We start from the raw sequence: 13,095 nt of genomic DNA, 5'->3' as shown, positions 1-13,095 counted from the left end.
CTCACAAGATCTGATGGTTTTAAAAATGGGAGTTTCTCTGCACAAGCTCTCTCTTTGCCTGCTGCCATCCACATAAGACGTGACTTGCTCCTTCTTGCCTTCCACCATTGTGGAAGCCTCCCCAGACACAGGAGACTATAAGCCCATCGAACCCTTTTTCCTGTATAAATTACCCAGTCTCAGGGATGTCTTTATCAGCAGCATGAAAACGGACTAATACAATAGTACTGGAAGTCCTGGCCAGGGCAATCTGGCAAGAGAAAGAAAGAAAGGAAGAAAGAAAGAAAGGGTATTCAAATGGTAAGAGAGAAAGTCAAACTATCCCTGTCTGCAGATGACATGATCCTTTATATGGAAAACCCCATAGTCTCAGCCCGAAAGCTTCTTAAGCTGATAAAAAAAACTTCAGCAAAGTCTCAGGATACGAAATCGATGTGCAAAAATCACTAGCATTTCTATACACCAACAACAGTCAAGCCAACAGCCAAATCAGGAACAAACTGCCATTCACAATTGCCACAAAAAAATAAGATACCTAGGAATATAGCTAATTAGGGAGGTGAAAGATCTCTACAAGAAAAAGTACAAAACACTGCTCAAAGAAATCAGAGATGACATAAACAAATGGACAAATATTCCATGCTCATGGATAGGAAGAATTAATATCATCAAAATGGCCATACTGCCCAAAGCAACTTATAGATTCAATGCTATTCCTACTAAACTACCATTGAGATTCTTCACAAACTGGAAAAAACCTATTCTAAAATCCATATGGAACCAAAAAAATAGCCAAGACAATCTTAAGCACAAGAATAAAGCTTGAGGCATCACACCACCCGACTTCAAACTATACTACAGGGCTATAGTAACCAAACAGCATGATACTGGTACAAAAACAGACACACAGACCAATGGAACAGAAAAAAGAGCCCAGAAATAAGGCTGCACACCTACAACTATCTGACCTTCTACAAACCTGCCAGATCAGTAGTTGTAGGTGTGCAGCCTTATTTCTTTAGTCCTAATATAGAAGTCTGTGGCTCATTATTCTATTGAGGCTCAGTTAAACAAGTGACTATCATTTATTATTCTACTGAGGCCCAACTAAATAAATGCCTCTTCTAATTCTCCTTTATTCCTAAATGACAACACTACAGTTAAACTTGTCCCAACACTGTAAATGGGGAACCGCCTGTCACCTGTATAGCTGAACACTGCCTTACCCAGCATGGTCCAATGAAACCAAAGGAAACATAAACACGCCCAGACAAATTACACAAATTACACGCCCAGACTCAAGGCTTAAAGATCTTATGTAACAACCATAAATTACTGCAAATTGCTGCACTTCAAAAGTATTCAGCATACTGAATGCTTCTTGTAGTCAACTGATAAGGACAGTTTCACCATCCCAGGAGGCAGGCATTTGCAATAAAAAGATTTTTTAGACAATAAAACAATCAACAGCAGCTAATGCACATGTGCACTCACTCCCTACCCTCCTTAGCAGGAAGTGAAGGTATATGCCGAACTGAGACCTAACCCACTGCCAGAAAACCCCTTAAGGAGAGTTTTGCATTAAAACGTTATATGCAAAATTAGACAGGGGCTACCTTACTATTTTGATTATTAAAAGTTAAGCATGGAAGGATGATTTTATATATATATATAGATGATGCTAGGTTTAATATATATATTATACTAGGTATTTATATGTATAGCCTCCAACTCTATATATACACACACACATATATATTTATATATTATATATTAAAGCTGAATATATATATATTAAAGTCGAAAGTCTTCTGAGACCTGCCCTAAACACTGCAGCTTCACTACCATGAGGGGTCAGATAGAGAAATGGAGGTGCCGATCACTTATGAGAAACATCCTGACATTGTTAATAATTCACGAAGCCTCCTCTCTTTAGGGTCCTAAATACAACTTGAAAATTTAGCAGCGGATGAGCTTCTAAAAAGGTAATGGCTGCTTTCTGGTGTTAAAATATCTACTTTCCTAAAAGCCAGAACTGGTTATATCTTTTTGGTGGAAAGAAAACCCTCATGAGAAGGACAGAAGAGAACGTCAGGGATAGTGGTTATCTCTGGGGAGGTAGGAAGAAGAAAAGAACTGGAAAGGAAGGAGGGGTTCGCTGTAATAGTCTAAAAAAATAGAAAATGAAGCAAATATGTCAAAATATTAACATTTGTTCAATCTGAGTGATAGGTACACAGAAATTGGTTACCTTTATTTTTTTATTTTTCTACGGGTTTAAAGCACTTTATGACAAAAAAATTAAAGTAAAATTTAAGTGAAAAGAAGACACAAAAGGCACAAAGAAATGCACACTGGTGCCTAAGTAATGTTAAGTGGCAAAGTCCAATCATGCTGCTTTCACTAAATGTAATTGCCAAGCAACACAATAAACACACACAAGCCTCCCGGGAACACTCAACTCCAAGATAACATACAGTAAAGTCAGAACTCACTTTATAGTTTTACATTTTATTACAAGATAGTTCTATGATATCAATATTGTTTACAAAAGACACAACATTCATTTTTTGCCAAATAAAATGCAAGTCCATAAACAAAGTTGAACTGAAGGATATGCACTATTATTTAATTGTATATACATTTGTTCATCTATATGAAAGCCAAACTCCAGGAGGCATAAATATGGCAGCCTATTTCTTGAGCTAAACTAAGTGAGATCAGGGTGTAACTGACATAAAAATCCACATTTCTTTTTAGCATTCTTTCAGAGACCAACAGCAGTATTTAGGCCTGTGCTAACAAACCCAGCTGCTGCCACACAGAGAAAACAAAAAATTCACAGCCTTCTTTCTTCTCCTGGATCCTCTACCAAATGGTCCATACCAACAACTGAATGAACTGAATGACAGCCATTTAGAACCAACATGGCCTCAGTGGACCTTGTCATCAGTTTTTCCACGTATCCGTTTTGGGATACACATATCATGAGATCATTAGATTAGGGTATAAGGCTGCTAATACACCAATTCTGTGGCTAGCTTTTACCACCTAACCACATGCAAAAATTTTAAAAATATCACAGAAGTTACAAACTGTTAGCATAGAGGCCAAATCTGAATACTTTCTTGGACACACAACATTTCTTTAAAATTTGAGTTGAGAAAATACTCATAAAAGTCTGGATTTGTATATTCTCTTTTCTAATTATCAGAACATTAGGTCACACTGAACCCCTGCACTTACTTGGTTTGAGCTAAGTAGTAGCTGCTCAATTTATATAAGCCCTGTTCACCACAGCTCCCACCACTCCCTGTCACCTACATATACCAGCATCACATATTCATTCTACTTCCCCTGGCACTGTGGATATTTTAATTTTTGGCATAATCATAAGGGTGCTATACCTCAGAGGCCCTGGAAATGAACAGATTCTCCTGAGAACAAAATTAGGAGGTGGGAAGAAGACAGGGAGAAAGCGCTTGGTGTACTGAATTTTTAATTCCAATACAGGTTAGAAGAGGGAAGGTAGAGCTTGAAGCAGAAGTTGTCTCCCACCATTTACATACGCATATTCCCACGGCCCTGGCTATACAGCACCAACATTAACAACTCCTTTTCTTACACCAGTGGGTTCCCTAAATACATAAGATTCCTGATTCTGAACATCTCTGTCACCTCTGTTCTGATATTGCCTAAGGACTCACGGAGGTGTACTAGCTTGTTTTGATGCAAAGCTCCCCTGAACCAAGCCAGCCATGGGAATTCCTTTCTATTTGCTAATTCATCAGATATTCGCAAATGCTGTGCCCAAATTCATCAAGTAAACTAAGCATCAAACTGTGACATTCTGTAAGCCAGGAGGAAAAAAATACACAGTTAAAAAACAAAAGGTGTCTGATGCAGAGAGAAGAAATTACTCATCAACACAAAATTAAGTGTCAGAGACAGGCATACAAAAAAGGCACAGAGATGTAACAGAATATCATTCATTAATCAGCTTTAAGAATATATAAACATTTCTATATCAAACTAAACTTCCAAGGAAGGGCTAGATGCGGTGGCTCATGCCTGTAATCCCAGCACTTTGGGAGGCTGAGGCAGGCACATCACCTGAGGGCAGGAATTCAAGACCAGCCTGGCCAATACGGTGAAACCTCATCTCTACTAAAAATACAAAAATTAGCTGGGTATGGTGGCACACGCCTACAGTTCTAGCTACTTAGGAGGCTGAGGCAGAAGAATCACGCGAACCTGGGAGACTGCAGTGAGCCGAGATCACGCCACTGTACTCCAGCCTGGGCAACAGAGCAAGACCTCATCTCAAAAAAAAAAAAAAAAATTCCAAGAAGAATCGTAACTAGCTTTCTATTGTGCAGAGATACATATACAGGTACATACACACACGTACATATACATGCATACATACATAAATAAACACACACACATATATATGTAAATAGCCATAATTATGATAACGTGCAGACTATATTTAACAAAAAGAGAGACCTCGTAGAAAGAGTTTCCAGAGGTCACAGTACATCAATCTCATAGCACTTTATTTTATCAAACCTAATTTTCCTGATCAGAAGTGTCAAAGTTCATGTTATCATTAGTGCCGGCAGAGTTCTGAGAAACATTTCACAATCTAAAAAGAGTCTTTCTCCTTAGTTACAGGATCACTGGCAAAAAAGAACAAAAGCCAAATCCACACATAATTTCCAAAACTTGTTTTTTTCCTACCACAGATAGAAAAGAAGGTAAACACTCACCGCAGAGAGCTGGCTCCATGTGGATCTCAATGGCTTATGGCGAATCACAATTTTTTCATCTGACTTCTGTTCTTTGGGCTCTGACTCTTCATCAGAATCAATGTCAAGGGCCTTTTCCTTGTAGTTTTGATACAGGACAGCATTTTCTGCAAGAAAACAAGGCCTATGTGTCACTAATTGTTCTCAATCATTATGTTACTTGTTCTAAATAAACATCATATGTACCCAATGTTTGGCCTCCAATTTTATAAACAACAGAGAGACAAACAGATTTAGTCCCTGAAGAATAATTACAGAAAAGTGATTTTCTCATTCACATAGCTCTATTTCAAACTCAACTGCAGGGGAAGGGGAACGGCCCATACAGAGAATGCCAACGGAAGCGAAGTTTCCATGTCTCTGTCCACTACTCATGAAGGACAGTCAGGCCTGTTAAATCACTGTAATTTAGGTCAAATTACATCCTATCTTTTATTTAAGGTCCATCACCACTCATTTATCTATTTAATAAACATTTGTTGTGTATCTATGATGTGCCAAGGGCTGAGAGTAAAATGGAAAAAAAAGAAAGACACCTCTGATGCCTCATGAGTTCTCATGTCCTCATCCACCTCTCATGAGCTAACAGTTTAATTAAAAAAACTGTCAAATTCATTCATGCATTTATTAATTCAACTGTTACTTAGAAAACACCTACTAGGAACCAGCAACAGCTTAGCATGTGAAATACAATAATAGACACTAAAAATCTCAATATTCAGGAGCTGATACTAAAGCATGAGAGAACTGCAATAAATAAGCAAATAACTTTGATAGTATTTTGATGCTCATAAGTGTCATGAAGAAACATGAAACAGGGAAGGGGGGTAGAAAGTGCTGGGAGGAGGGCACGTAGATGTTAAGTAGGGTAGTTTAGGAAGGCCTCACTGGAGTGACAATTAAGTAAAGACATAGAAGTGGTGAGAAAGTGAGCCACCTGTATCAAAACTACAAAGAAAAGGCCCTTGATGTTGACTCTGATGAAGAACTGGTGCCCAAACAGCATCTCATCGGGGGCACAGCAAGTGCAAAGCCCTGGGGCATGAGTCTACTTCGTATGTCTGTATGTACCAAGAGCAGCAAGGACGACTGCATGGCTGGAGTACCAAGGAAATGGGGGGGAAAGTACAGAAGATGGGAGTTGAGGCTGGGCACGGTGGCTCACACTTGTAATCTCAGCACTTTGGGAGGCTGACATGGGCAGATAACTTGAGGTCAGGAGTTCAAGACCAGCCTGGGCAACATAGTGAGATCCCTCCTCTATCAAAAATACAACAAATTAGCCAAGAGTGGTGGTGCACCCTTGTGGTCCCAGCTACTCGGGAGGCTGAGGCAGAAGAATTGCTTGAACCTGGGAGGCAGAGGTTGCAGTGAGCCGAGATCATGCCACTGCATTCCAGACTGGACCCCGTCTCAAAAAAAAAGAAGAAGAAGATGGGAGTTGTGGGTGACCAGAGGGCTGATCATGTAGGGCCTTGCCTCAGCCATTAAAGGGCTTTGATTTTTACTCAAAATGTGATGGCAAGTCACACTATAGGTTTGAAGACATAATGATCTTACACAAATACATACCTACAAACTGAAGGATTTATATACAGGTGCGAACAGACTGTCAGTAGGGTGTGATCTAGTCTGGCAGTCAGGTATTTGGTCAATGAGGAAAGTCTAAGGTCTGAAAGCTGAGAAGCTACAGAGCTACAGGAAAAGCATACACAAAAGCTATAATGCAAACATAAGAGGAAACATAATACAGTCATGCATTGCATAATATTGTTTTGATCAATGACAAACCACATCTACAACGGTGGTCCCATATGTTATAAAGGAGCTAAAAAATTCCTATCACCTAGCCATCTTAATGTTGTAGTGTACCACATTAGTCCATGTCTATGGTAATGCTGGTGTAAACAAACCAATTGCACTGCCAAAAATATAAAAGTATAGCACATACAATTATGTACAGTTCATGATACTTGATAATGATAATAAACTATGTTACTGGTTTATGTATTTACTATACTATACTTTTTATCATTATTTTGGAGTGCACTCCTACTTACCAAAAAAAAAAAAAAAAAAAAAGGTAACTGTGAAACAGCCTCAGGCAGGTCCTTCAGGAGGTATTCCAGAAGAAGACACTGTTATCATGGATAATGACAGCCCCATGTATGTTACTGTCCCTGAAGACCTTCTTGTGGGACAAGATGTTGAGATGGAGGACAGTGACATCGATGATTCTGAACCTGTGCAGGCCTAGCTAATGCATGTGTTTAGTTTCAACAAAAGAATTTAAAAAGTAAAAATGAAAATTCTTTACAATACGAAAAAGCTTATGGAATAGATATGTGCAGAAATGAAACATTTCTGTACAGCTGTACAATGTGTTTGTGTTTTAAGCTGTGTTAAAACCAGAGTTCAAAAATTTTTAAATTTTACAAAATAAGTTACAGTAAGCTGAAGTTAATTATTGAAGAAAAAAGTTTTCTGTACAGTATTTATAAAGTCTACAATAGTGTACAGTAATATTCTAGGCCTTCCCACTCACTCACTACTCATTCACTGACTCACCCAGAGCAACTTTCAGTACTGCAAGCTCCATTCATGGTAAGAGCCCTATAGAAGAGTACCATTTTTAATTTTTTATATTGTATTTTTACTGTACTTTTCCTGTGCTTAGATACACAAATATCATTGTGTTACAACTGCCTACAGTATTCAGTACAGTAACATGCTGTACAGGTTTGGCTCTACCATATATCCTAGGCTATACCATCTGGTTTAAGTATGCTCTGTGATATTTGCACAACAACAAAATTGCCCAAGGGTGTATTTCTCAGAATGTATCCTCATCATTAAGCGATGCACGGCTGTATCTTAAAAGAACTAAGGAAAGTCAACGTGGCAAAAGCTTGGGTATGTCTAGTGGCCACAGTGTACAAGGTGAATTTAGAGACATGAGCCAGACAGTCCAAATCAAGGAAATATTTGTAGGCAATGGTAAAAACTGGGTTTCACCCTGAGTACAAAAGGATTGAGTTTCTTTCACCCTGTCATGATAGCATTTCTTTCCTGAACACAATGGGACTCCATGAAAAGGAAAGACTAGCTTAGATTAGACAGCAAAACATTGACTACCTGGGAGACTCAGAAGCTATTGGGGTAGTCAATGAAAGATGATAGAGATTTGAGCTATATAACATAGAACAGACTGGTGAAAGACTGGATATGGGGGCAGAGAGAGGGAGGTCTTAAGGATGTTTCCTAGGTCTGCAGGCCTCACAACCAGAAAGTAGGAGATGGGAACACCAGAAGAGATTCAGGTTTAGTGGGGAAGATAATGAGTTTGGTTTGGGGCATTTTGAGTTTGAACTGCCTTTCCCATCTACCAAAACAAGCATGCATCTGCCCCTTTTCTCATCAACTATAGATTATTCTGTATGCACTATGACTAAAGTAACACTGGAGTCTATTCAAGATTTTACTGGTCTCTGATTGTCATGCTATGTAAAGTAGATTATGAGGGTAAAGGCTGAGTCTCCCCTAGTCTTCAAAGTACTAAGTAGTTGGCACAAAGTATATACGCATAACATTGTTGACAGATTTCTCATTCATTTTCACAACAACTTAGGCAACAGTATTATTAACCTCACTTCACACATGAGGTGGCTCAGTGAGGTCCCTGTGATATTAAGGGTTTTTCTCAGTATCACTTAACTGATGAACAGGAACAGCAAGACAGGAACCCAGGTCTGCCTGGCTCTAATATCACAGAATCTCACCATTTGGACACACTGCTTCCTTAGTTACATTCTTGTTAATCATTAACTGTAAGAATCCTGCATTCCTCATGTACATATATACGTGTGAAAAAAATTTCTAGGTCATTATATTTGAGAAGAAATGAGAGGATACACAAAAACAGCTCCTTATAAAAGGAATTAACGTAAAACTAGTTATAATGAAGTCTACTCTCTGACTTTTAAAAAAATCTAAAAATTTTAAACTCTCTTAGGCAAAGGTCACAAAATAAATACCAAATTCCAGGGAATGTAAAGCATCTCCTTAGGTAAAGATTAGGTAGATGCTGTTCACTTCACAGTCAGTGCTATAAGAAGCAAAATGGACTAAGAACTGGATCTGTGTCCTACTACCGGCTGTGTAACTAGGTGTGACAGTAGGTTACCAAACCTCTCAGATCTTCTGGTTTCCTCAATTATAAAATTAGGGAGATGAACTTATTCCAACCAGCTAAATACTATACCTGGATTTCCTAAGACTGATGCGGTGAATGAATTTTTATAGATAAGTCATTTATAAATGTTCCAATGGGAAACTCATCTTTATAAAAATTATATAGGAAATTACTTGACAATCACCTAAGGCTACATATTTTATAACTCTGGGCGGTTGTACATTTGCTTGACTTATAGAGGGGCATTCCCTTCTTTATTATTCTTTGAAGGTTGGAAAATCTTCACACTTCAAAACATGACAAAAAGTTAACTATCCTCACTACCACCAGGACGCTGCAGCCCAACAAGCGCTACAGCTGGGACTGCGCCCTTCATGCTCTTCCAGTTGGCTGACACTTGACCCATCTATTTACAGAAAGTCCATTAATCTGATTAAGGTTTGAACACCTGGTTGAAGCTGCTTTTGTTTTTGAGATCCTTAATAAAAATACTACATGGGTTGAAAAGTCTTAAGAATATGTTTTTGTCAGCCAGGAGAGTTAGATTTCCCCCAAAGTTGAAACTTAATAAGGAAACAGGAAGTCAGAACTGATAATAAAATGTGGAAATATGGGCAGAATACTAAGTCAAAGGAAATATGACCTAAAGAAATATGACTTCAGATCTAAACGCCAAAATCAGAATTTTTAACTAAAAAGCTAGAGCTTGCTCTTACCCTTTCTCTGTTTCCTGAGGAACATGGGGATGGAGCCAAGGTAGAGAAGAATTAAAAATCCCGGGACATTGACTGAAAAAGTTATCAGCCTATAAAAAATGCCATTAACTATATTCACCATTAGTATTACTAGGTAAAAATTTAGCTTAGTGAGAAGCTTTGGACTGTATAATTTGAGAAGAAGTTGGACATATTTCTCATCATAAGCATTTTTGTTACTGCAGTTGGATTTCAACTTATAATTGGTATTCCACATTGAAACAGCAATGAAAGTTTGGAAAATTAAATGCTTACCTTCCCCATCAAAGGTTCCTTGTCCTTTCAGCATTTTTTTCTAAAAGACAAAAAAAAAGTAAAAAAAAAAAGGAAAAGCAAACTATGTATGAATGAGCCAAATAGAAAATACAGCTATTTTAAGTAAAAATACTTTTTTTGGTCATTAATTAGATTTCTAAGAGTGCACAGAAGCTGAGCCCTGGAGGAGTTCACTCATTTGATCGCTACAATTCACTGAAACAATGAAATAAAATGTACAAGATCCCCCACACCCTGTCAAAACAGATTGAGAATCCTCAAATAACTAGCAGGTCAGCTCATTTTACAACTCGTGATTCACCATCACCGTTAAATTGAACTTTGCTATACTTGCAGAGTTGGAAAAAAGACATAAAATGTTATGTAATTTATTTTCTTTAAGACCAGGGGCTCTAAAATAAAACAGGCTTGCTTGTGTTTTGCATATGTGACATTTATATAGACTGCTTCCAGTGCTCTGATTAACCAAGAAAAAATGTGGCTGCCAAAAAGAATCTCTGCCCTATTGCTGAAATCTGTCATGTTTCTGTGGAAGGCAGCAGACACTCCAAAATACCTCTCTTCAGTTTTCCCTGTTTCTTTATGTCATATTTGGCAATATTTTAATAAGTGCAGCTAATGGGACAATATAGGGGAGCAATACCACACAGTGTCACCCTAACCTTAAGTTTTCAGCTGCCAATTTGTTAAATGCACTCAAGGATGAATGGGCATACAACGGGAATAAAACACAACCAAAGGCCACGGTGACAAAAACAAGCAACAAAAAAGATGACAAAATATTTATGTCTTTTGTGATCCTGGCAACCGATTTTCAAATTCACATTCTACCTGAATGACATCAAGTGTGTAGTAACCACTCAAAAAACAATTCAGTAAGTAAAAGCAAAAAATAATCAACAGGCTTGAACAGGAATCGGTATTTTTCTGAATCAGCTGTGATAACAGCTACCATTGACTGAAACCTCTAAGCAAACTCCAGACAACTTGACTGCAGAGTGCGGTTCTGAACATGCTCCTCCCCCTTTCAGCTATCTCTTTTAAAAGTAGTAAAGACTCACTCAGCCAATAATCTGCCGTATTTCACTCTTGTCCCCCCCAATTCTGCCTGAGCTTAGAAATGTAAAAGTGATGAATTTCACTTCTTCCCACAAAGTTGCACTAAACTCGGCTGTGCCTGCCAGCATCAAAGTGGCCAAGAGCTGGATGTACACTAGCAATCAAGAGCAAAACACAGAATTAAAACGGAATGACTTCTTCGGGTTTCCTCTACGCTCCTCCTCCCCACTCCCAACACATTTACTTTCGGCTTAGTGAATGGCGTGCCACACTCATGCCCACTTTTACCTTTATCCTTCCCAGACTGGAAAACTTCTCCTTGTCTTCCATCACAGCTTTCAGAACAGGCTGGGACATTCTGTTCTTCTTCTTCGAGCTGGTAGGACTGTCAAAATCAAAGCCACTGACCACTGCCCTGCGATAAGACGTGGACCGCAAGCCTCTCCGCAGAGACCCTGGGCTATCCACGTCGTTATCGACCTCACTCTCCTCCCCTGCGTGACCCAGGGGTCCTCCTAGGCCCTCCACCATGCTGCGCACCTTGAGGAGTCTCTTGTGGGGCTCCACATTCTGATTGTTGGATTTACTTATTTTAATTTCCGAGGCCAGACTCTTCGGAATGATCTGCTGCTTCCCCACTTTGAGGGCGGCGGGGCTGTTTGTACTCAAAACCACGGAAGGATTCTCGAGGAGCTCGTTCTCCTGGGAGGGCAGCCTTTGGAGGGGGAGTTTTTGTTCCGAAGAACTTTTCTGGGGCCCAGGAGAGAGCCCCCGTTCGGGGTCCTTTGCCTTCTGGCCGGACTGCGAACCCGACCCAGGAGAGTCGTTATTAGCGGCAAGGCCATTTGCAGTAGGCGAAGGCACCGGGTTGGCAGTCAACCCAGTAGGGTCCTCCTCGGGGGTGCAGGAGGCGGGCGCGTTAGGAGTCCGCGGGGGGCGCAGAACCGGCGGCGGCGGCGCAGGCAAGGTCACCGCGCCATTTGCTGGGGATTTCGGGGAGCCGCCCGGCACCGCTTTGGGGAGCTTGGGTGACTTGGGCCGTCGAAGTCGAGGAGAGGCAGCCCTGTACTCCGGGGATGCGGTCCCACCATTGGCCACCGCTCTCCGCTGGGCACCCAGAAGCAGGGGGCTCCTATGTACCGTCCTGCTGTCCGAGGCGGTGGGCACCTGGGCGGGAATCTGCGCTGCGAGGAGCGTCCCTCGGTCCTCCACCGGGAAATCCGTAATTAGCAACCCGTTGGGGCTCTGGTAGGACTGGGGCCTCGGCTTGCTCCGGCCCAGCAGCTGGTGGGGCTGAGGAATCGACCGCCTCCGCCACAAAGGGGTTATGCTGTTGCTAGAAAAATCCACCTCGCTCTCGCCGTCCATAGCCGGGCCTCGAAGTCAGCCCCGGGAGGAGCAACACCGAGTTAGTCTTGCCTAAAGAGGAAAGAAGTTAGGAAACTGTGCCTCCGGACAACCGGGGACGCCTGGCCGACTCGCGTGTTCCGAGTCCGGCGGTCCCCCTGCTGCTGCGCAGGACACGGCTGCACCGCACTTACCAGCCCTTTCTCGGGCAAAAACTGCATCACTGCGGTGCTCGGTCTCCGGCAGAAATCTGGGCTGCCGCCCAGGCAGATTAATCCAATCACCTCTGCGTCCCTCCCGCGCCAAAAGACCCCCGCACCAAACGAGCCCGCCCCCAATTCACTGAGCGCAAGCCGAGGCACAAGAAACTTGGGACGAGTTCAGCTTTCTTGGGAAACTCGCCGCGGCACCCTCCCTTCTGTCGCCATCCAGCCTCCCGCCCTCATTGTGGGTACCCTCGCGCTCCACGTGCGCGACTCCCAGGCAAATTTACCTTCTGGGGCTCGCAATGTCCGGGGCCGAGGAGCACCCACTGCCCCGTGGGTGGCCCGGGTCCGGGACCGAAGCGCAGCCGCGAAAGCTTAGGAGAGCGCTGCCGCCGACCGCGGCGCCGGCGCCGGCCCGCCCCCACGCCTGACTACGCCCCCACACTTGG

The 13,095-nt window shown here is 41.6% G+C and overlaps 1 protein-coding gene across 2 annotated transcripts in view; it reads right to left on the bottom strand.

Annotated features, from left to right (window-relative positions):
• The window catches only part of ARHGEF26 (Rho guanine nucleotide exchange factor 26), a 144,301-nt gene extending 131,220 nt beyond the window's left edge, over positions 1 to 13,081 (bottom strand). Inside the window, exons 1-4 of one of the 2 annotated variants that reach the window (XM_054479941.2) lie at positions 12,934 to 13,081; positions 11,382 to 12,512; positions 10,014 to 10,053; positions 4,773 to 4,918 (exon numbers count right to left, since the gene is read on the bottom strand). In XM_054479941.2, coding sequence (XP_054335916.1) covers positions 4,773 to 4,918; positions 10,014 to 10,053; positions 11,382 to 12,461 — 1,266 coding nt within the window. In that variant the 5' untranslated portion in view covers positions 12,462 to 12,512; positions 12,934 to 13,081. The remainder of the gene's footprint in view (positions 1 to 4,772; positions 4,919 to 10,013; positions 10,054 to 11,381; positions 12,513 to 12,933) is intronic. The other variant, XM_063662373.1, reaches the window with a different exon arrangement.
• Positions 13,082 to 13,095: the final 14 nt, after the last annotated feature.

The sequence above is a fragment of the Pongo pygmaeus genome, chromosome 2 (genome assembly GCF_028885625.2).
Source record: "Pongo pygmaeus isolate AG05252 chromosome 2, NHGRI_mPonPyg2-v2.0_pri, whole genome shotgun sequence".
In the NCBI taxonomy this organism is placed as follows: domain Eukaryota; kingdom Metazoa; phylum Chordata; class Mammalia; order Primates; family Hominidae; genus Pongo; species Pongo pygmaeus.
This window is presented reverse-complemented; position numbering and strand designations above follow the sequence as displayed.